The sequence below is a fragment of the Palaemon carinicauda genome, chromosome 19, assembly GCF_036898095.1.
Source record: "Palaemon carinicauda isolate YSFRI2023 chromosome 19, ASM3689809v2, whole genome shotgun sequence".
Classification (NCBI taxonomy): domain Eukaryota; kingdom Metazoa; phylum Arthropoda; class Malacostraca; order Decapoda; family Palaemonidae; genus Palaemon; species Palaemon carinicauda.
This window is the reverse complement of record NC_090743.1, coordinates 6,935,043-6,955,973: the sequence shown is the minus strand read 5'-3', so window position 1 is coordinate 6,955,973 and position 20,931 is coordinate 6,935,043. Positions and strand designations below refer to the sequence as shown.

General features: G+C 34.1%; 1 protein-coding gene across 5 annotated transcripts in view; it reads left to right on the top strand.

Moving 5' to 3' along the window:
* The window catches only part of ACC (acetyl-CoA carboxylase), a 131,240-nt gene extending 110,695 nt beyond the window's left edge, over nucleotides 1-20,545 (top strand). For all 5 annotated transcript variants that reach the window (XM_068393109.1, XM_068393105.1, XM_068393106.1 and 2 more), the window contains 11 exons: nucleotides 708-828; nucleotides 3,894-4,102; nucleotides 4,815-4,958; nucleotides 5,855-6,025; nucleotides 6,278-6,421; nucleotides 7,870-8,005; nucleotides 10,532-10,709; nucleotides 11,184-11,385; nucleotides 12,578-12,814; nucleotides 13,560-13,754; nucleotides 18,914-20,545. In XM_068393109.1, coding sequence (XP_068249210.1) covers nucleotides 708-828; nucleotides 3,894-4,102; nucleotides 4,815-4,958; nucleotides 5,855-6,025; nucleotides 6,278-6,421; nucleotides 7,870-8,005; nucleotides 10,532-10,709; nucleotides 11,184-11,385; nucleotides 12,578-12,814; nucleotides 13,560-13,754; nucleotides 18,914-19,075 — 1,899 coding nt within the window. In that variant the 3' untranslated portion in view covers nucleotides 19,076-20,545. The remainder of the gene's footprint in view (nucleotides 1-707; nucleotides 829-3,893; nucleotides 4,103-4,814; nucleotides 4,959-5,854; nucleotides 6,026-6,277; nucleotides 6,422-7,869; nucleotides 8,006-10,531; nucleotides 10,710-11,183; nucleotides 11,386-12,577; nucleotides 12,815-13,559; nucleotides 13,755-18,913) is intronic.
* Nucleotides 20,546-20,931: the final 386 nt, after the last annotated feature.

The following is a 20,931-nucleotide window of genomic DNA, read 5'->3' as shown; positions in this document are numbered from 1 at the left end:
GGGAAGAAAAAGGACCAACCAGTTCAGTTCTAGGGGGACTTTGACCCACAAATCAGTGAGTCTCCCTACTTTAAAGGATGAAAGGTTTCCTTAATTTTAAGAACAAATGACAAATCTTGAAAGTAGTTTGTATTTTTCCCAGTTATACAAACCTGAGTCCTTTTAAAGTTAAACTTCCCACCTCAGCCAACCCTCTCAGTCCTGGGCTGTAGGTCAGAAGTGAAGTTTCTTCGACATGTGGCTGGGCAGGGCTACTGTACTACACAACCGCCTGTTGTAAACTATCTCATTAATGAACTCAACTGCTGTTCCAGCTTTGCTGAAGACATTGCCTATTTTAAATGAAAAAGGAAAAAGGAAAAAATACAAATTACTTTTAAAATTTGCTTTATTGAATAGAAATTTTTATATCAGTGACTCATAACATTATATGTATAATAGAGATTAATTATCTTTGCAGTTGTTAACTTTTTCATTGCTTTAATTTTTGGTAAACTTTTAGTGCATTTTCATGAACGTTTTCCACCAAGTATTTTGGTTATCAGTGTTGGTGATATTACTAAGATTAAATTGCTGTTAATTTTGGACAGTGATATTGTTCTTTTTCCTTATTTCACAGTAATGCTATGTATTTGCTATATTTTTACATTGACAGTATGAATTTCCTTTAACTTCATAGTAGATAAAAGTAAATTTTGCATTTGCAGGGTTTCAAGTATCTATATGTAACACCTGAAGATTACAAGAAAATTTCTGCACTTGACTCAATTCATACTGAGATTATTGATGAAAATGGGGAAACCAGGTATAAAATAAATCATATCATAGGTAAGTGTAAGCTTGTAAAATGCTCATATTTCATTTTTAGATTCGTAAGGATTGGCATGTCATCTTTTAATGCACAGACTTTATATAAATGTTGAAGAAATCATTATTGTTAGGTACTGTGCTTTGGTTACATATTGGCATACATTTGATGCCTTCTAATAGTGTACGGAATAATTACATGTGGTACTGTACTGTATTTATTGAATGAGAGGAGATTAGTTGAAAAGGGGGTGATGATGTCCTCGTCGTACTCCAAACATTAAACTTGGCCTTCTGCGACCATCACTTCCAACTAATTTGTGTCTAACCCTTTAAGAGCTGAATCCCTTAGATTAGCTAAACCCTTGTACAGTAGATTTATGCTTCCAGATAACCCAATTTAATGTTGCTGTTCATTATGAAATCTATCGGTCATAGAGCCCTTAATTTGCTGTCCAAATGCCCCTACATGAAAGCAGCTGAAAAGATAATAGCAAATTCTCATGTATGTATACTCTTGACCTATTGGGAAGTATATCATAAATGACCACACCTTTGCATTTTTTTAGAAATTTAAGTATCAATGTGAAATTGTCCCTTACGTAGCTTCTCCAGTTTTGATACCACATGTTCAGTAATTTGTGATTCGATATGCCAGTATATGTACGGTATCCCTAACCATATCATGATTGAGCTATTGCTCTCAATACATAGCCGATTTATAGATGTAAATGTAAATCTATATCATGGACTCCTTTTATATCGCAGGTTTCTAATGGAAGATATATTTTGTATTTTTCATATTTTAGATTTTTTATTATATAGTGATTTTTTGGCTTATAAAAGCTTAGACTTATAAAAATTATTAAAAAATGTGAAAAATTATAAAACTAGTGAAAAAGATATACTGTAGATACTTTTATTTACATAGTGGTTTTTCAGCTATCGCCTTGGTTCTTGCTATGTAAAGCCTGTAATATCAGAAACAGTATAGTATATAGTCCCTACCAGATGTGGAGTGGTTGTATTGCTGTTTTCAAAGTATTGTGAACTTGTGATTATATCAATGACATTATCGAAGCTACCAGCTTCCCGATCTCTAAACAAATAGAAAATTCTACCCTACTCTCTCTTCCATCTCCCCCTCCCCTGTGATGCCTAGTAGACCTGATAGGTGGTGCTAAGTGGGAGTGACATCACAATAGGTCTATTATTACTGAGCATAGATGACCCCATGAAGACTAACTTTTTCATCTTTGGCTTAATTGGTTTTTGAAAATATGGATTATGTGTTAGCAATATTTTAAGGAAGTTAGAAGTATGTCATTATTTGGTTTTGAAATACAGATATATGCCAAATTGTTTTTAAAAACTTATGCAGAATAGGTGGAGTTGGTACTACAAGAGTTCATGATAACCAAGTGGATCATAGTAACGAAACAGGAACTGGAGCTATAGTTGAATTGTTTATTAGGTAGTTGGCTAGTGGCATGGGGTAAGAAGGGAAAGTCCCATTTGTTCATCTGTCAAAGACTCCAAAGGCACTTCGGTATTAAGTGAGTGAGTAAAGGATTAAAACATATTTTACCAATTATATGGTGGGTTTTCATAAATCCAATGTTTAAGTCACTCTAATAAGGTTCAGATTTCTCTACTGTATACACTGTATCGAAAATGATGAGCCTTTATACATATGCAATGATTTTATGGTGTTGCATATTGTTTACTGTCCTCTCCTGGCAGAAGTACAACTACGCGTTATGGTTTTCTTAATGAAGTTATTCTTTCATAATGTTACCAAAATTAAAAGATTGTAGACTGATTCCCTCGCATAATAAGATTAGGGTGTTTTATCTGATATTGATAGAAATGCAGACTCCAGAACTAAGTGCTCAAATGTTAAAGATTAATCTAATTGATTTGTACAAGTAATGGTGCTATAGATCATATCAAGATTAAGTATGGATTCTAACTCAAGTTATTTACACTCAGAATCCGAGACATAAAACGGTCAGGTTTGCAGATTTATTACCTAGTTCCTTGACACCATCTTTGTACTAAGAGAGTAACTGTGAATGTTCATTTTATCAAATTTTGCTCAAACCTTCTCAATTAGTTCCTTGTGGTTGAAGTTAAAGGTTAAAGGTGACTGGTTTCAGTTCCGGTTCATCAGAATAGATGCTCACCAGAACGTCAGCCGGGCAAGCCCAACCCCCCACTGTGGTGCCTTACCACAGCAGTAGCCTCCCCAGTAAACAGCTTAAACTCACGGTCCTGGGCAAGATCGATCTCTTGCCATGCGAAATGCTAGACAAACGTTACCACTGTACTAGCCAGTAACACCTAAAATTCTGCATGTGTTTAAAGTATGCTCATGGAGACTGTTGGCTGTATTTTCTGGGGAAAAGAGCTTTTCTTGGATATCTTGTGTCCTGTATTTCCATGTTCTCACTTTCTACTAAAATTGACCAAGGTTTTGTTGAGTAGTGTCTTTTGTATTTCCATATTCTTCCTTTAGACAACAATTTACCATTTTTGCGTGGGAATTTTTTTTTTTTTTTTTTTTTTTTTTTGTGCATTTCATTTGAGACAAGAAAAAAATTCCAAGGTTTGATAAGTAAGGTCTGTTATATATCCATATTCTCTCTTTAGAGAAAAAAAAGGAGGGTTTACTACTTAGAGGGAGACTCTCCCATCATTAGAACTTTATGTAAAATATCAGGAGTTCACTTTCTTGAATGACATTCATTATCATTAACTGAATCACTTGAATATGGGCTTTCTGGACACTTGGTCATCTTTCTTTACGCTCTTACATTCAACTTAACAAGGAACCTGTCTGGTTACGACATAATACAGTGTGAGTACGGCGTGGAAAGCGTATTGGGTACTGTAGTTTAGTTAGTAATTGTATACAAAAAATACCCTTATAATATGAAGTTTTTGTTCGCAGACCAATGCAATGCTCATAATGCAATTTGAATTTGTATGCTTGAATCCCAATTTGCTCCTATTCGAAGTTGCATGTAAACCAAGGTACTAAACTACTCTATGTGAGTTGTATTTATGTATAAATTTCTTTGCAGGAAAGGATAATGGACTTGGCGTAGAAAACTTACAGTATTCTGGTATGATTGCCGGGGAGACATCACAAGCATATCGTGAAATAGTAACCTATTCTATGGTTACTTGTCGAGCCATAGGTATTGGGGCCTATTTGGTCCGTCTAGGTCAGAGAGTCGTGCAAGTAGAGTCTTCTCACATTATACTTACTGGATACAGGGCTCTGAATAAGGTTTGTTTTCTACAACCAATTGCAATATTTATAAATATGTGTATACATACATACATACATATATGTGTGTGTGTGTGTATTAATTATTATTACATGCACACTGTTTATTTTGAAATTCATGCATGCAGATAAAGTGATGATAAATGTATATGAATAAGGGTGTACAGTGCATTACAATATGTTTAGTACAATATTGAGACATATTCTCTCTCTCTCTCTCTCTCTCTCTCTCTCTCTCTCTCTCTCTCTCTCTCTCTCTCTCTCTCTCTCTCTCTCTCTCTCTCTCTCTCTCTCTCTCTCTCATAATTTGTTTTTTATTTCTTATTTTTCTGATATATTAATTTAACTTTCCATATAGATGAAGCTCTTGACATACACATAACCATTTATCACAAACCAATATCAAAGAATAATATACACATGCAGTACAGTATGTATATATATTATATGTATATATATATATATATATATATATATATATATATATATATATATATATATATATATATATATATATATATATATATATATATATACACACATACAGTATGTAGTTTTATAAAGTATTTATTTATTTAGAATGATTTAGTATAGAATAATATACGTACAAGCATAGAGCTTTTGCATATGCCTTGATAACTTATTTAAATATCTACATCATACTTTTATTTAAATTGAACATTTAATTTGATTGAGGTAATTTCTTTTACAGTTACTTGGCCGTGAAGTTTATAGCAGCAACTCTCAGTTGGGTGGTGTGCAAATTATGCATAATAATGGTGTATCTCATGATGTTGCTCCTAATGATTTGGAGGGAATATATACCATGTTGAAATGGCTCTCATTTGTCCCCAAGGTATGTACTTATTTTCACTTATTAATTCTACTTATTAATACTACACAGTATTCTAGAAGTTTTATTCCAGCTGCGACCAAGTTGTGGAATGATCTTCCTTATCAGGTAGTTGAATCAGTAGAACTTCAAAAGTTCAAAGTTGCAGCAAATGTTTTTATGTTGAACTCGCTGACATAAAGTCTTTTTATAGTTTATATATGACATATCTGTTTTGATATTGTTACTGTTTTTAGAATGATTTATTGTTAATTTGTTCTCATCATTTATTTATTGATTTATTTCCTTTCCTCACTGGGCTATTTTTCCCTTTTGTAGCACTTGGGCTTATAGCATCTTGCTTTTCCAACTAGGGTTGTAGCTTGGCTAGTAATAATAATAATAATAATAATGATGCAGTAATAGACCTGGCCAAATTGTGTTTCATATACTTTAAGTTACAATGCTGATAAAATGTTTAACTTTGTTATGAGCTAAACTGTATTGCATATTTCATAAATGTTTGAACTTTTTTTATTAGACTTGCCATTTGTTGAGAGTTGTAAGGTCATTCACCTCACAATTTTTTTATATCATGTCATTTTCTAGTGTTACCAGCAAGGTCTGTATGCTTATTTGCTTTGCATATGTTTTGATTGTCATAATTAATTAGGACTGTTGAGAGACCATCCTATGTTTATTTTAAGGATACCCACAAACTTGGCATATAGTTTACATTGGATACTTAGTGTGTATCTGCAATTAAGTCTTGAAGGAGGAGTCTGTTGTTGATACTCTAGGAACTATTGATGTAACTTCAGTTGGATTTAGGTTATATTATCATACATAGTATTCTTCAGTCTTATTTATTTACTGAAGTTAAATTATGCTAATGAAGTGTAATAATTTTTCTCTATCAGGCCAAAGGTGCTCCACTTCCAGTCATTCCTTTCGTGGATCCAATTGAACGTGAGGTAACGTTTACACCAGGCAGAGCTTCGTATGATCCTCGGTACTTGTTGGCTGGTAGAATGTCATCATCAAATCAAAATGAATGGGAAAGTGGATTCTTTGATAAGGATTCATTCCAGGTAATTTAGAACTATTTCATGAAATAAGATATGATTTTTCTTGTAATATTTGTTATATGATCTTACTTTCAATGTATGTTAGTGGAAAGTAATTCCAGTGTGTATTGTATTAATCGTGATGTTTTTAATCCAGAAAGGAATAAAGTAACACTTTCAAGTAAAGATATTAGAAATCAATTTGTTTATTGATTGAAAATTTATTCATGCTGGAAATTGTACCCTTTCAAAAAAACATTCCTGCGCTATTTTCAGGAAATTCTGGAACCATGGGCACAAACAGTAGTGTGTGGGCGGGCGAGGCTGGGAGGCATCCCCGTGGGTGTGATTTGTGTCGAAACAAGAACAATGGAACTCAATCTTTTGGCAGATCCAGCTAATCCAGATTCAGAGGCAAAAGTAAGTATGATAATATAACTGGAGGTGTATTGCCTTTTTATTTATCTATTTCTTGGGGTTAGGTGGCTGTGTAATCCCCAAGGACTTAACTGCTAAGGCTATAATAAGGAATCCAACCTGACTCAGAATTATGTTAAGGAAGTATTGTTTTCCCTACCATAGGGTCAGTGCTTCAACATGCAAAACACAGACTCGGTGTACTGTATATAAGAGAGACCTATAAGTTCAGGCTCTATTGAACCCATCATAGCACCTCAACTAGTGAATTTATTCTCTAACTGGTGACAAGGTCACACAGGGAGTTGGTTTCAAGTCAGAAAAAGGACTTAAAGTTTGTGTGAAAAATGTTTAGAAAGGAGTATTCACAATGATACAGTGGTTCACATAGTCCATTTTTGCAAGGTTATATCTAAAAGAAACTGGTTTTATTAGAAATTTACTAAGCATTAAGTGTTGTCGTAACTGTGAGAGTAATTGTGTAAATAAGAATTTAGTCTATTTATTTGCTTAAACTTTGTTTAAGTTGTACCTTTAGCTTTCTCATTGAGAAAGTTCAAAGGTTTTTTTGTTATACTGTATGTGTTTATTTGAGATTAGGATAGGTTACTTTAAAACTAGTGATGAGTAGTAGAAAAATTATTAATCTTGATTGTTACTTTCCCAACTGTTTTCTTCACTATTCCACCCCCATGAGAGTGTGAGATCTACCAATATGAAAATAAAGAGAGTTTCATTAAAATAAACAGAATTTTAATGATAAAGTTTATTATTTTTATACTCGCCTGATGTTCATATACATTCCCCCTTCCTCCCCACTAATCAGTAATGTTAGGAGAATAATGATTGTGTTTTCTACTTCAAGAATTGAAAAGGAAGGTTGATATATTGTCTTCAACTAGTTTTACAAAAGGAGCGAATGGGAATTTTTATTTTGGGGTAAACGTCAATACAGCTTTGAGTAGAAGCGATATGAACATCAGCTGAGTGTGAGAATAATATATTTCATCATTATAATTCATTTTTTTCATCTTAGTTTCATTATATAACTTTATAACATTATTCTAGCCATGTATTTTTTTTTTATGTTTAAACGTACTCCAACAAAGTGCAACCTAGATTGGATGAAAATTGTAACTTTACCTGGTAAATTAAATATTCCATACAATCCTTACATATCGATACATTTTCCCTCCTCCTAGACCCATTACTCACTTTCAGAAGTTAAGACTGCACAAACTATTAACTGGATTGATGGCTGGAAACAAATTTTTGCACACACTAACTGTGCCCTCTCTCAACTCTAGCTCTTTTCATTCAGAAGAATTTTGTGTGAGAAAATTTCCTGACAAGTAAAGTTGGCAAAAGAAGTAATGGATTGGGTATAGAGAAATTAATATAGTTTTCTAAAGAACAATATTCTAAAGGAATTTATTATATTCATCTTCCAGACTGTATCTCAAGCTGGTCAGGTTTGGTTCCCGGACTCTGCATACAAGACATCTCAAGCCATCTGTGATTTCAACCATGAAGGCCTACCCCTCATAATATTCGCCAACTGGAGAGGATTTTCAGGAGGGATGAAAGGTAATTTTGACTGTGTTTAACCCTTTTACCCCCAGGCTATTTGGAAATTTCCAACCCTTAATCCCCAGGGGTTATTTTTTTTCAAGCACATTTTGCAGTATATTTTTTTTGAAATTGCTCTAACAGCCTTAATTTTTGTCATAGAAAGGTCAGGTTGGTCTCATTCTCTTGGAAAATATCTGAAGTTTCTCAAAAAATTATCAAAAATATGCAAAAAAAAAAATTTAAATGGCAGTTTTTTGCAAGAACGTACCGGTACGTCCATGGGGGTAAAGGGATGAGTTTTGTGAAACGTACCAGTATGTCCTTTGTGGGTAAAAGGGTTAAACACTTTAATTTTCTCCAATATTAGAATATAATAGAATGAATCTGCCCTTCTCTCTTATCATCACATCTTGTAATTAAATGCTATATTTTTTTTATGGAAGTATGATATGAGTCATACTTTTCTACTTCCAAAATAACATCATATTCTATTTTTGAGGGGATGGGATGCTGGGGGGTCCCTCAAGAACTTCCTGTTAAAAGTTAGAACAGGGAATCCAATAGGACATGAAATACAAAAGAAATATTGTCATCCCTATCTCAGTACCTCTGTTTCGATGTACAAAAGACAGACTTAAGTTTTTATAAGGGAGATCCACAATTTCAGGCTTTACTAAACTGGTCACAGCACCTCCAATGTTGAAATATTCATTTGACAACCGATAACACATTATCACCGAGAACCAGTACTATTGCTGGAGACAATACTACCTGGGCATTTACTGTAGTTTGGGCCCAGCCACCATCTTTTTCGCCACTTTTTAGACAACACGTAATTTTATGAACCTTCCGTGATATTCATATTGCTCTCATTTCAGAAAAATGGGAAATGTCGATGGTAACCATTAAAAATTTTTAAATGATTCATGATCTTTCCATCCAACATACTAATGCCTCCATTAAACAATGAGACAAATGATGCCTACTGACTATAACATGCTACGAATGTATCATCTTCAGCCTTTAAGTTGACTTGGAACAGCGTTATATTTTGTTTTCAAATGGTTTTTTACATAGATTGTATGATAAAATATGATCAGATGTGCTAAATCTACCCCCAATTACTTGTATTTGACTATACGGATTTATCTTATCTTACTAGAAACAAAAGCATCTATGAAATATTGTTTTTCAGTTTTTTAATACAGTATATCATGTATTAGCTGTAATATTGTAATCGAATAAGATTTGAAGATGAAAATACTATGCAATACAGTAGTATGCTTACTGGTAGCTATGATTATTAACCCTCTGAGGACCCGATGACGCACTTTGGCATCATCTGTTCATGTACCCATAAGTCATACATACATACATATACCAAGGCACTTCCCCCAATTTTGGGGGGTAGCCGACATCAACAAATGAAACAAAAACAAAAAAAGGGACCTCTTCTCTTTACGTTCCTCCAAGCCTAACAAGGGACTCAACCGAGTTCAGCTGGTACTGCTAGGGTGTCACAGCCCACCCTCCCCCGTTATCCATCACAGATGAAGCTTCATAATGCTGAATCCCCTACTGCTGCTACCTCCGCGGTCATCTAAGGCATCGGAGGCAGCAGCAGGGCCTACCGGAACTACGTCACAATCGCTCGCTATTCATTCCTATTTCTAGCACGCTCTCTTACCTCGCTCACATCTATCCTCCTATCACCCAGAGCTTCCTTTACTCCATCCATCCACCCAAACCTTGGCCTTCCTCTCGTACTTCTCCCATCAACTCTTGCATTCATCACCTTCTTTAGCAGACAGCCATTTTCCATTCTCTCAACATGGCCAAACCACCTCAACACATTCATATCCACTCTAGCTGTATTATATAGAAAATATATTCAGCTTTCTAAAGCAATTTTCAGTTTCTTCCTATATCATTGCTTTGTTGGTTACATTACAAAATGTCATCATAAGTAAGTTGACACATGACATCATTGCTCCCTGGAGATTTTGTCATGGCCGGTATCACCAGATGGTTTAAAGCACTGTATTTATTTATTCAGATGACAATACTTTTGTATGAAACAAAATACTTTTCGAAACATTTTGAAAAATTAATTTTCAGTAGCCTAATGTTATACTGGTATTTTAATTTTTTATTTCAAATTGTAAGTACAGAATTGCGCAAGAATTAAGATAAATATACAGTATCTTGACTGCTGTAGTTTACAATGAAAAGAAACCTAATAGTACCTGGTGTTGGCTTGAGGATCCTGGTACCACATATGTAGTATTACTAACATTCTTTGTTAGTCTGTTGGACAAAATCCTGCATTTTCTGATACATTTGAAGACAACGAAAGGGGGCTGTTTATGGGTAATGGGTTTTTATGAAAAACATTAATTTTTTTCTAGTAATTGGTATTTCAGGTTAAAAGGCAAGTACAGTATTATAATATAACTTATATTACACTAAAATACTTACACCCCAGTGTTTATTCTGTTTTATTGTTGCATTGAGCATTTATCAAGATAAAATTATTTTCAGATATGTATGAACAGGTGATCAAGTTTGGTGCATACATTGTGGATGAACTTTGTGAATATAATCAACCAATCCTCGTCTATGTTCCGCCATATGCCGAATTACGAGGAGGTGCCTGGGTTGTCATCGACACAACAATTAATAAGAGATATATGGAAATGTATGCAGACCCCCTCTCTAGGTATGCAGTAACAATATCCTAACATTTTGAGTGTTACAAAATATGATTCATCTGTTTCTTTGAATCTTTTTACAATATCAATAAAAAACAGTAATGTTGATGAAAACTTATTTAACCCTTTTACCCCCAGGCTATTTGGAAATTTCCAATCCTTTACCCCCAGGGGTTATTTTTTTTTTCAAGCACATTTTGCAGTATATATTTTTTTTAAATTGCTCTAACAGCCTTAATTTTTGTCATAGAGAGGTCAGGTTGGTCTCATTCTCTTGGAAAATGCCTGAAGTTTCTCATAAAATTATCAAAAATATGCAAAAAGAAATTTAAATAGCAGTTTTTTGCAAGGACGTACCAGTACGTCCATGGGGGTAAAGGGATGAGTTTTGTGAAACGTACCAGTACGTCCTTTGGGGGTAAAAGGGATAAGGTGCATTACTCAGTTGAATGATCATTTATCTATTATAATGCTTTTGACAGAGGTGGGGTACTGGAACCAGAAGGAACAGTTGAAATCAAATTTAAACACAAGGACATTGTGAAGGCCATGTCTCGACTGGATCCAACTATTCATAAGCTGAACAAGTCTCTGTCAGACTCTGATCTTCCAAGTGATCAACAAGCTGCCACAAGGAAAAAGATTAAGGAGAGGCAAGATATTCTATTGCCAATATATCATCAGGTAATTTTTTAAAGAATTCTTGTGTAGGGACAGGGTATCTTTATTTTATGTATATTCTATTTAATACAACAAATGTATAAAAATCATCACTCTACATCAAGTTTAAATTTTTTTTATTGGTAATTATGTTGATTTAGTTTACAGATAGATAGATATATATACACACCCACACTGTACTGTAAAGAGATAGAGCATATTGATATTGTTTGTACAGTATTTTACTCAAAGTATTTATTTTATATATTTACAAGTTCTGTATTGAAAACTTTAAATTATCTTTACTTGCGTAGAGTTTAAGGCCCCTGTTATTTTCACGGAATTCAATATCCGTATGGTACCCATGGATAAGGGAGCCAGACTGAATTAGGAGCATATAGTGTTGAAGCTTTTTTCTTTGGATTTTTAAAAATTGATAACAATTTCATCTAGGGATATTACCATCTTCACTGACACTCGTTGATCAATTTCTTACATTACTTTGTAATCATCAGTAGTTTTATTATAAAAATTTTTTTTGAGATAAATCCATTAAAAATCACTGGTTTTCTGGGATTTTCAGCTATTCTGTATTGTGGGAACGATAGAAATAAAGCTATGATACTACAAGGTTTTTTCTCTTCAATGTACAAGTCTGAAAATTGGAAAGCTGATCCCATTGCTTTTTTTTTTGTACATGTAGTATCTTGGATATTGTTGATTCTTTCAAGAAACATTGAAAATTACTATTATTTAGAGGTAATAGAAGATGATTATGGTACTCTGATAAGTGAATACCATAATTGTTCATATGTTTGTAAAGTTATTATTTGAAATAATTGAATAATTTTATTTTGTGAAACTATGTCGATTAACGTTGTAGGTAGCTGTAGTTTTTTTCAATGTATTTTTTTATCATGTAAAGCTGTATTTTATGTATCACTTTATTGCATAGGAGGAAGAAATCGTTGAAAAGTAACTTCTAATCTCATTTAAAACACAAGGCACTTGCTGCTACTTATTTATCCTGCCCTTTCTTCTTTTCTTTAGGCTTGGGCTAGATAAAATAATTAAATCCTGCTTTTGATTGTTCCCTGAAAGAATGTTAATGTTTTTTTATATCAGATTTTTAAAAACTATTTCTCTATTTTATTATAAAATTTGTAATATGCTGTTGGTGAAGAGGTCAAAATATTCAAAATAATGTCTTTTTCAGGTTGCGGTAACTTTTGCAGACCTACATGATACTCCTGTAAGAATGCAAGAGAAAGGAGTAATTCAAGGGGTTGTACCCTGGGCACAAAGTCGACAGATTCTATACTGGAGACTTAGACGTCTTCTAGCGGAAGAGAGAGTAAAGGAGGAGATAAGACAAGTTCAGAAGGATGCATCAGATGCTCACGTTGAATCTTTGTTGAAACGTTGGTTCTATGAAGCTAAACGATCGGGAGAAGTAAGTAATTTTTATGATGATGATTTTTAGTTCTAAAAGTATAAATAGAATAGCCAAACTGTTTGCAGAGTTCATCATATATGCTACTATAGTTTTACTCAGCAATGCATCCAAAAGTTAGTAAACATTCTATGGAATCTGCAATACTTTTGCTCTTCTGAAACCCAGTATGATACAAGCCTCTTGGCTAGTACAGTGGTAATGCATTTTATATATAACAAAAAATAACCAGAAATCACTTGCGAAACACCTAACAAAATAAAAAACGACTTAGCGGGCAAGTCCAAAACAGAAGGATGACCTGGAGAGCGCGAGTAGTAGGTGTCGGTGGAGTAGTCCAACTGTATTCTATAGGGCCTGTCACGGCCCTCCCCTTTGATGAAGGGATTATCTAAATGGAAGACAGCCTGTGAATAGTGGTTTACACACGCCCTTGTTAAATACACGACACCAACAAGGTGTTCGTGCGAGGGTTGTAACCTCTGCATTCCATGCTTTTATCTTTCTCTAGTATATTTGGAAGATTTATATTAGAAAAGTGTAAAGAAGGACCCTTTTCACCGGGCATCACAGGTCTCTCCCCAGAAATAGATTTTTCCTTCGTCAAAATCCCTTTTTTTAAAATTACCAGTACTGTATTTTTAATCAATATTCTACCCATTTGTAGAAATATGAAGGGCATATGCTCCTATATTTCATCAGTAACAAAGATAACCTTTACATGTTTCTTGTGCTAAATTTTCAGACTTATCTATGGGATAGCAATAAAGATGTCGCCCTTTGGTTGGAACAACAGATGCAACAGGAGAACCTCGTAAATAAAGACTGTGGATCAACTAGTTCTACTCCCACTGATGAAACCAGCTCCTCATATCTTTCAGAGAAATTACAGCTTCTAAGAAGAGATGCTGCTATCTCTGAGGTTAAAGAAATAATGAAGGTAGGTAATTTTTGCTCTAAATCAAGATTTTTTTTTATTGCAAACCCATCAGTCAAATAGTTCCCAGACTTGTACATGGTATAATCGTCTTCCAGACAAGAGAGCAACTGTTTTTGCAAGCACAACATGAACTCCTAGGTAGGTACTAATGTTCTTGTCACGTTTGTTTGTAGAGCTTTTAACATAAGTGAAATGTAATCTCCTATCTTTTAGCTAGACATCCTTATTCAGTTATCAGTTGTTAACATTCATATTTATTATTAAAGAATAGTCCTTTTTTGGAGCTCATCATATCTAATTATCCATCCTTGTAACTTTTTAATGAGAGAATGTGATGCAGCCAGCAAGGACCTCTCAAGCCAGTTGTCTTCCTTGCACATCAGAGGCAGGAGAATCTCTGACCAACTCGAACTATTTCTACTTCCTAAAATGCTGTTCCAGGAGCTCGCGGAGAACTTACCTCCACTACAAGGACTAGAATGGTAATTGGTGACCCTGGTGTTTTTTTCCTGGCAGGAAGACTATTGTTCGACTTCATTGTTGCAGATAATTACACCAGAAAACTCTGTGACATACACCTGGTTTGTAATCCATGGCTCAAGAGTTTAGGTCCTTGTTTCCAGTAGTCTCAACATCTGTCCTTGTCATTTAGGGTAGTAGGTTGGCCAGGGCACCAGCCACCCGTCTTTGACTGCCCAGGCAGTATTACATTGGATCCTTCTCTCTGGTTACAGTTCATTTTCCCCTTTGGCTACATATACACCAAATAGTCTGGCCTATTCTTTACAGATTCTCCTTTGTCCTCATACACCTGACAACATTGAAATTACCAAACATTTCATCTTCAGTGAAGGGGTTAACTACTGCACTGTAATTGTTCAGTGGCTTCTTTCCTCTTGGTAAGGATAGAAGAGACTCTTTAGCTATAGTAAGCAGCTCTTCTAGGAGGACACTCCAAAATCAAACCATTGTTCTCTAGTCTTGGGTAGTGCCATAGCCTCTGTACCATAGTCTTCCACTATCTTGGGTTAGAGTTCTCTTGCCTGAAGGTACACTTGGGCTCACTATTCTATCTAATTTCTCTTCCTCTTGTTTTGTTAAAGTTTTTTGTAGTTTATATAGGAATTATTTATTTTAATAATGTTACTGTTCTTAAAATAATTTTTTCCTTGTTTCCTTTCCTCACTGGGCTATTTTCCCTATTGGAGCCCCTAGGCTTATAGCATCTTGCTTTTCCAACTAGGGTTGTACAGTAGGGTCCCGAATTAAGCGTGTTCGAATTACACGATTCCCCTTTTCCACGATCGCTATTTTTCAAAAATAAATTTTCTGTATCCACGAGGCTGTTCAAAGTTCGCGAGTCAAGCACTACAAAATGTATCAAATCTATAGTCTTTTTAAGTATATTGGTAGCCCTAAATACGGTGATTTATAATAAATGTTACAAAACAATATTAACATTACATTTCATTAACATAATTTCATGATGAATAGCCTATTTAAGGATAAAATTCCACAACAATGAAATCAACTGTTAACTGTGCGAGTCCAGCTGACAAAATGTAAACAGAAATGTGGTTACGTTCTCGGCAATCTTTATCTTTCTCCAACCTTACGATAATTGTAATGGTAGTGTTAATGATGGTATATTAAAGCATTATTTTTGTTTAGTACAGTATATTTAAAAGCCTTATTTTTCCCTCTGGGCGTTCAAGGTTTTCACGAGTAGACTGGGTTCGTTTATCGGCAGTGAATAGCCTAAACTTCGGTAACGAGTCGTCAATATTTTGTCATATTTTAAACAGTAGGTTATACATTTGATTTGCAAACATTGGTTTTGTAGAGTAGACGGTAAAATAAAATCTAGAGAGAGAGAGAGAGAGAGAGATTTGATGGCAGAAATCTCTCTCTCTCTCTCTCTCTCTCTCTCTCTCTCTCTAGATTTTATTTTACCGTCTACTCTACAAAACCAATGTTTGCAAATCAAATGTATACTGTTTAAAATATGACAAAATATTGACGACTCGTTACCGAAGTTTAGGCTATTCACTGCCGATAAACGATAACAAACCCTTTAATGCAAACTAACTGTATCCTTTGATATTCCTCTATATTTATCACGAATTCCTTCTATACCTCCTCAGACACTCTTATTTCAAATATCTAAATTATTCTTATCACAACTAACACCATCTAGTCATTTTCATTCCATTATATCTATTATTCCTCAGAATCTTATTCCCTTTCCTTATTCTGTTTATTCGATGGGATTCGTTTTTCCCTTTACCGTCTTACAGAATCTATTTTTAGCCACTGGCAACCAAATCCCCCCTTCCCCCTTTCCTACCGTCTCCCCTGCGAGTCCACCTAGGCTATCTCAACACTCCCCCCACCTTCATCCTCCCCTGTTCTAGGTCTGTAACCTTCGTCATATCTCTCTCTCTCTCTCTCTCTCTCTCTCTCTCTCTCTCTCTCTCTCTCTCTCGTTATACAATACTTACAAATAGATGAAGAAACCAAAATCGGTTTTCTTGAAGTGTCAATTAAATACAAAACGAAAAAATTATACCGTGTATACATCCATTTCAATCATAGCTTAAAATACGGTAACCGATTTCGTCAGCAAACCACTATTTTTTAGGAAACACCATTCTATTCCAGAAAATTTTTACTCTTTAAATGTCAATTGCGCTATAATAAAACATGTACTTATGTTGTAAAATTTCGGGTGTGTTTTAAAAATCGAGTATTGCTAACTTATTTTTGTTTTACTTTTGGCTGTGATCACATCAGCTGATGTCTAGCTTCCGCGCGAATACAATAACAAAGAATTGTTTACACCATTTCTTAACTTATTCAAACCATCTATACAGTTAATATTACATAAACACCAATGTGTTATAACCTATCATATTTATTGTTTAGTACTTTAAAACCATCCCTCTCTCTCTCTCTCTCTCTCTCTCTCTCTCTCTCTCTCTCTCTCTCTCTCTCTCTCTCTCTCTCTCTCTCTCTCTCTCTCTCATCGAACGTTATAGCGGTAACCTAATTGTTCGGTGACTTTAAAAATAGGCCTAGTACTTTCTTCTTTACCTTTTTTGCATATGGATCCATAATTGAGGTGGGTACAAGTTGACTTATAACTGAAGTTAGGAAAAGTATTTTGGATATGGAAAGGACAATTATCTTTCGTAACAGTTTAGAATTATCGTAAGTTATCACTCTGTCATTAGCGGCAGTTTGCTATTGTGGAGTAAACGCATAAGGAAAAAAAATTTTCCAGCTTTGCTACGAATTTAGGAATTTATATGGATACGGTAAGTAAAATATTTGTAATAGCATAATGTTTACTAAATGTTTGTAATATCATTAGTTATGACTTAGATCATGTGTGTTTAATGCATTCGTTTGTTTATTATGATCGAAGATGGAGCGTAAACAAATGGAAGGTTTCCGTTTCAGGCGGCATCATAAAGAAAAACATTTCATAAATGGCATTCATTTCATTTATTTGAAAGTTCTAATAAAAAATAATTAGAACATTGGTAATAACAAATTCAACATATAATCTATACTTGGTAAAATTGCTGTCAATTCAAAAACACAGATGTATAAATGCGTCTGTTTCTTCGTTGTGATCAGAGATAAACGTAAACAAAACATTGGTTGTCGTTTTCTATTCTGCTTTTTAGCGTGTTTAGGAAACGCATGATATAAAATCGCCTTTATTTTGATAATTCTGGATTTTCAATCATACAACAAGCTAGTCTATAGAGTGATGGTTTTGCTATTCACCAGTTGTATTATACAATAGATATGACAAACATTAAAATTTGTCTGTATTTTGGGTTGTGTTGTAACGGGAAATATATGGTGTTTACACCTATCCTGGTTATAATTTTAACCATTTTTCAAGTTATTAGAACTTTAAAGTATATTAAATGTTTTATTTATTTACAAAAACAATTTGATATTATAAAGAAATACAGTATAGTACAAAGAAAGTATTGGAAATGGGTAGTAAACACATTTGAATAGGCAAATTGCTGGTTGCCATGGCCACAATGGAATTATTTCGTTAGTTGTGTGTTTCGAAATTCGCGATTTTCCATTTACACGAGGTCATTAATCGACCAAATTCTCGCATAATTCGGGACCCTACTGTAGCTTAGCAAGTAATAATGATATGTCTATCTACTGATTCATCAACAGCTGTCTGGTCTTAGTTTATCCTTTGCCTCTTCCTTCTATTAGCGACCTTTAAACTCCCATCGTGCAGATGCCAGCTAAAAGGTATCAGTCACCCTTTCATTCTGGTATGGGATGGCATTTGTCAACCAAGACTGTCACAAAAAATAGAACAATGATATGCGGTTTCTGTTTGTCCTCGGGCAGTTCATAATCAGTGGGGGCTTGGAGATCCTTGCATGAGGTTGGATTAAAACCTTGAGTTCTGGATAACATCAGAGTCAGTTATCATCTCCTCCTTGTGGAGACAATCCCCACCCTCTTTGTATCACAATCAGTAGACTATTAGTTGTAAAGAGGCAACCTAGAATGGATTAAAGTTATGGACAGTGAAGTATGTTTGAAGATTTAGAAGTAACCTGTCAATGAGGTAAAAAAAATATTTACAGAACTTTTAGGGGTAGATGGAGATGGTTTGGGTATGGTCTTCGCACTTTCCAAGAGAGGGTAGTTCACCAAACTTTCAACTGGACTCCACAAGGCACTAGAAGAATTAGAAGACCCAGGCCTACATGACTGAGGACTATGAAGCGTGAAGTAGTAGATGATAAGTAGAGTATTGATTTAAAAGCTCAAAATAGAAATGACTTATTTATTATTCATGGGTTTGTATGAAAAATTGGTTATGCCGTAAAATCTTATTCCACTGTGAGTTGTCATTATTCCTTCCTAGCAATAATAGAACCAAGTTATTTTGTCTCATGGGTTTCCATTGTTGCAATCTCCTTTACTATGACTAGCTACAATGTCTTTGTGCAATATTTTTCCAATTGTGTGTAGATTGATATTGGATTTAGCGCCTCATATTTTTCTTAATAAACCATTAGAGTACTTATTACATAAAGTTAATTCCAGTCATTCAAAATTTTTCATAAAATAGTAATTGTAAGTTTTATCCCGTTTTGTTTCAGGAGTTTCCAGAAATTGCTATGGATACAATCGTTCACATTGTTCAGCGAATGTCTCAGGCTCAGCGCACAGATGCCATCGAAGCTTTATCTAATCTAGATTTAGTGCGGCAATCTCCGTCGGAACCGGATTCGACACCAGAATCGCAGGAAGGCTCCAACTGACCCTTGTTGTGGCAGTAGTCACTCCCAACTACTTGCCACATACACTATTGTATTCTGTTGCCCTAGCCTTTTATCCCTTCATCTGTCGACACCCTTTATCACCTTTACAAATTGAATCACCGTATGTATATTAGAAGATATGTTCCCAGATTTTATAGAGTTTGAAGGTTGTCACAAATGTATGTACGTACAGTACAGTATATATACTCGTAAAGCTTTATACAGTGATAAATTTTGATTGGTAAAAACTTCTCACAAAATCTTTATTAATATTATTTTATGTGAAAATTCTCTATCGCTATTATGGTGTGATATACGGCATCAGAATCGAGGTAATTAAGATGTTAATATATTTAAACTGTGATTACCTCTCTTGTGTGTTGAATGAACTGCTTTTTTATATAGAAGAGAAAGCCCATGTAATTTTGTGATTTAAAAAGAACATGCTATGCAGATTTTATCATTCTTTTTATCAGAATATCTTGAGAGAGGCATTGATTTTATTGTATAATTATTTCTAAGCAGATCAGTTTAAAGAAAATAAAATACTGTAGTCATCTTGTAAATATGTTTTTAAAGAAAAAATATTTATCTGAAATACATATCTTTTTAAGAAAACAATGAAATGAAAACTGAAGGTTTTGTTCCACATTCGAGATGTTTCTTAGGATTTGTTTTGGTATGTATAGGTCACACTAAAAAGGTGATATTGCATTCAATAAATAAGCCTTAACTTAAAAACAATGCAGTCCCTGATATTTACTGATAAAGTTTTCAAATTTACAACATTTTAACAATCATTTCTACTGCATCTTCATGAAATCAATAAGCAAATGCCATACTAGAAATTGATAATATATTTTTTGGGCTCAAGTCATGTCTTCCTGATGGAAGGTTCCTTTAAGTAGCTTCCATCAGGACGACATGGCTATCTCACCCAAAAATAGATTATCCGTTTTTCAAATATTTCTATAATATAAGTTTGTGCTCAGAAATTACAGAACTAAATAGAAGTCCATATTTTTAATTTTGCCTCCATAAGATGTAAATTTTTATTCGCTAACCCTGTCAAATTTTGTAAATATTTGGAAATTTAAGAATTATGCAAATTATGTAAATTGTATATTTATACTGATTAGTTTATTTTAGAAAAGTCTTTTAAAAGCTAAGATTTTAGCATTTATCACAAAATTACTGAGCTTTTACTGTATATTGAATTTTTCAGATATTTCCAGAAATATTCTAATTAGAAACAGTTCATGTTCTTCAGATACTTAACACATCAGCTAAATTAAGATTTTTAAATGGTCATTCATTGGCCTGGTGATAATGCTAATGTGCTAGGAATAGTGTAAAGCGTAAGTGGAAAGGTTGGCTATATGTTTTGTATAGGTACTACTGTGTATTGAATAAAAAATAGTTAGATTAATTTTTTATAAGTCTTGTATGCATAAAACAGTTTATTAATTTTCTATGCCTTTTACTGATACTTATTAAGAAACTAGCAATGATTGCATGCTTTAGAAAAAATAGCCTGTGGTGAAAGAAAAATCAAAGAAAGTGTCCTTGGAAAAGTTTTTTTGTGAAGGTCATGAGAGATGCTGAAGGTTACACATTATAGGTGCTGGAAAGACCAACGTTGAAGAAGGTACGTCATACCAGTGTCTTACTGTTGCAATGGGTTATGAAGTTGTTGATGTGAGAGAGCCAAGGTAAAGAGTGTCTTTTCTATCTTGGAATTTGATGAACTCATAGACTTGATCAAGCTAGAGTGTTGTCATAGAAAGTCCTGAAGTAATTGATAGAGTGAGGCTCAAGAAGAGGCTATCAACAATATAGTGCGCTGTTTACCAAGA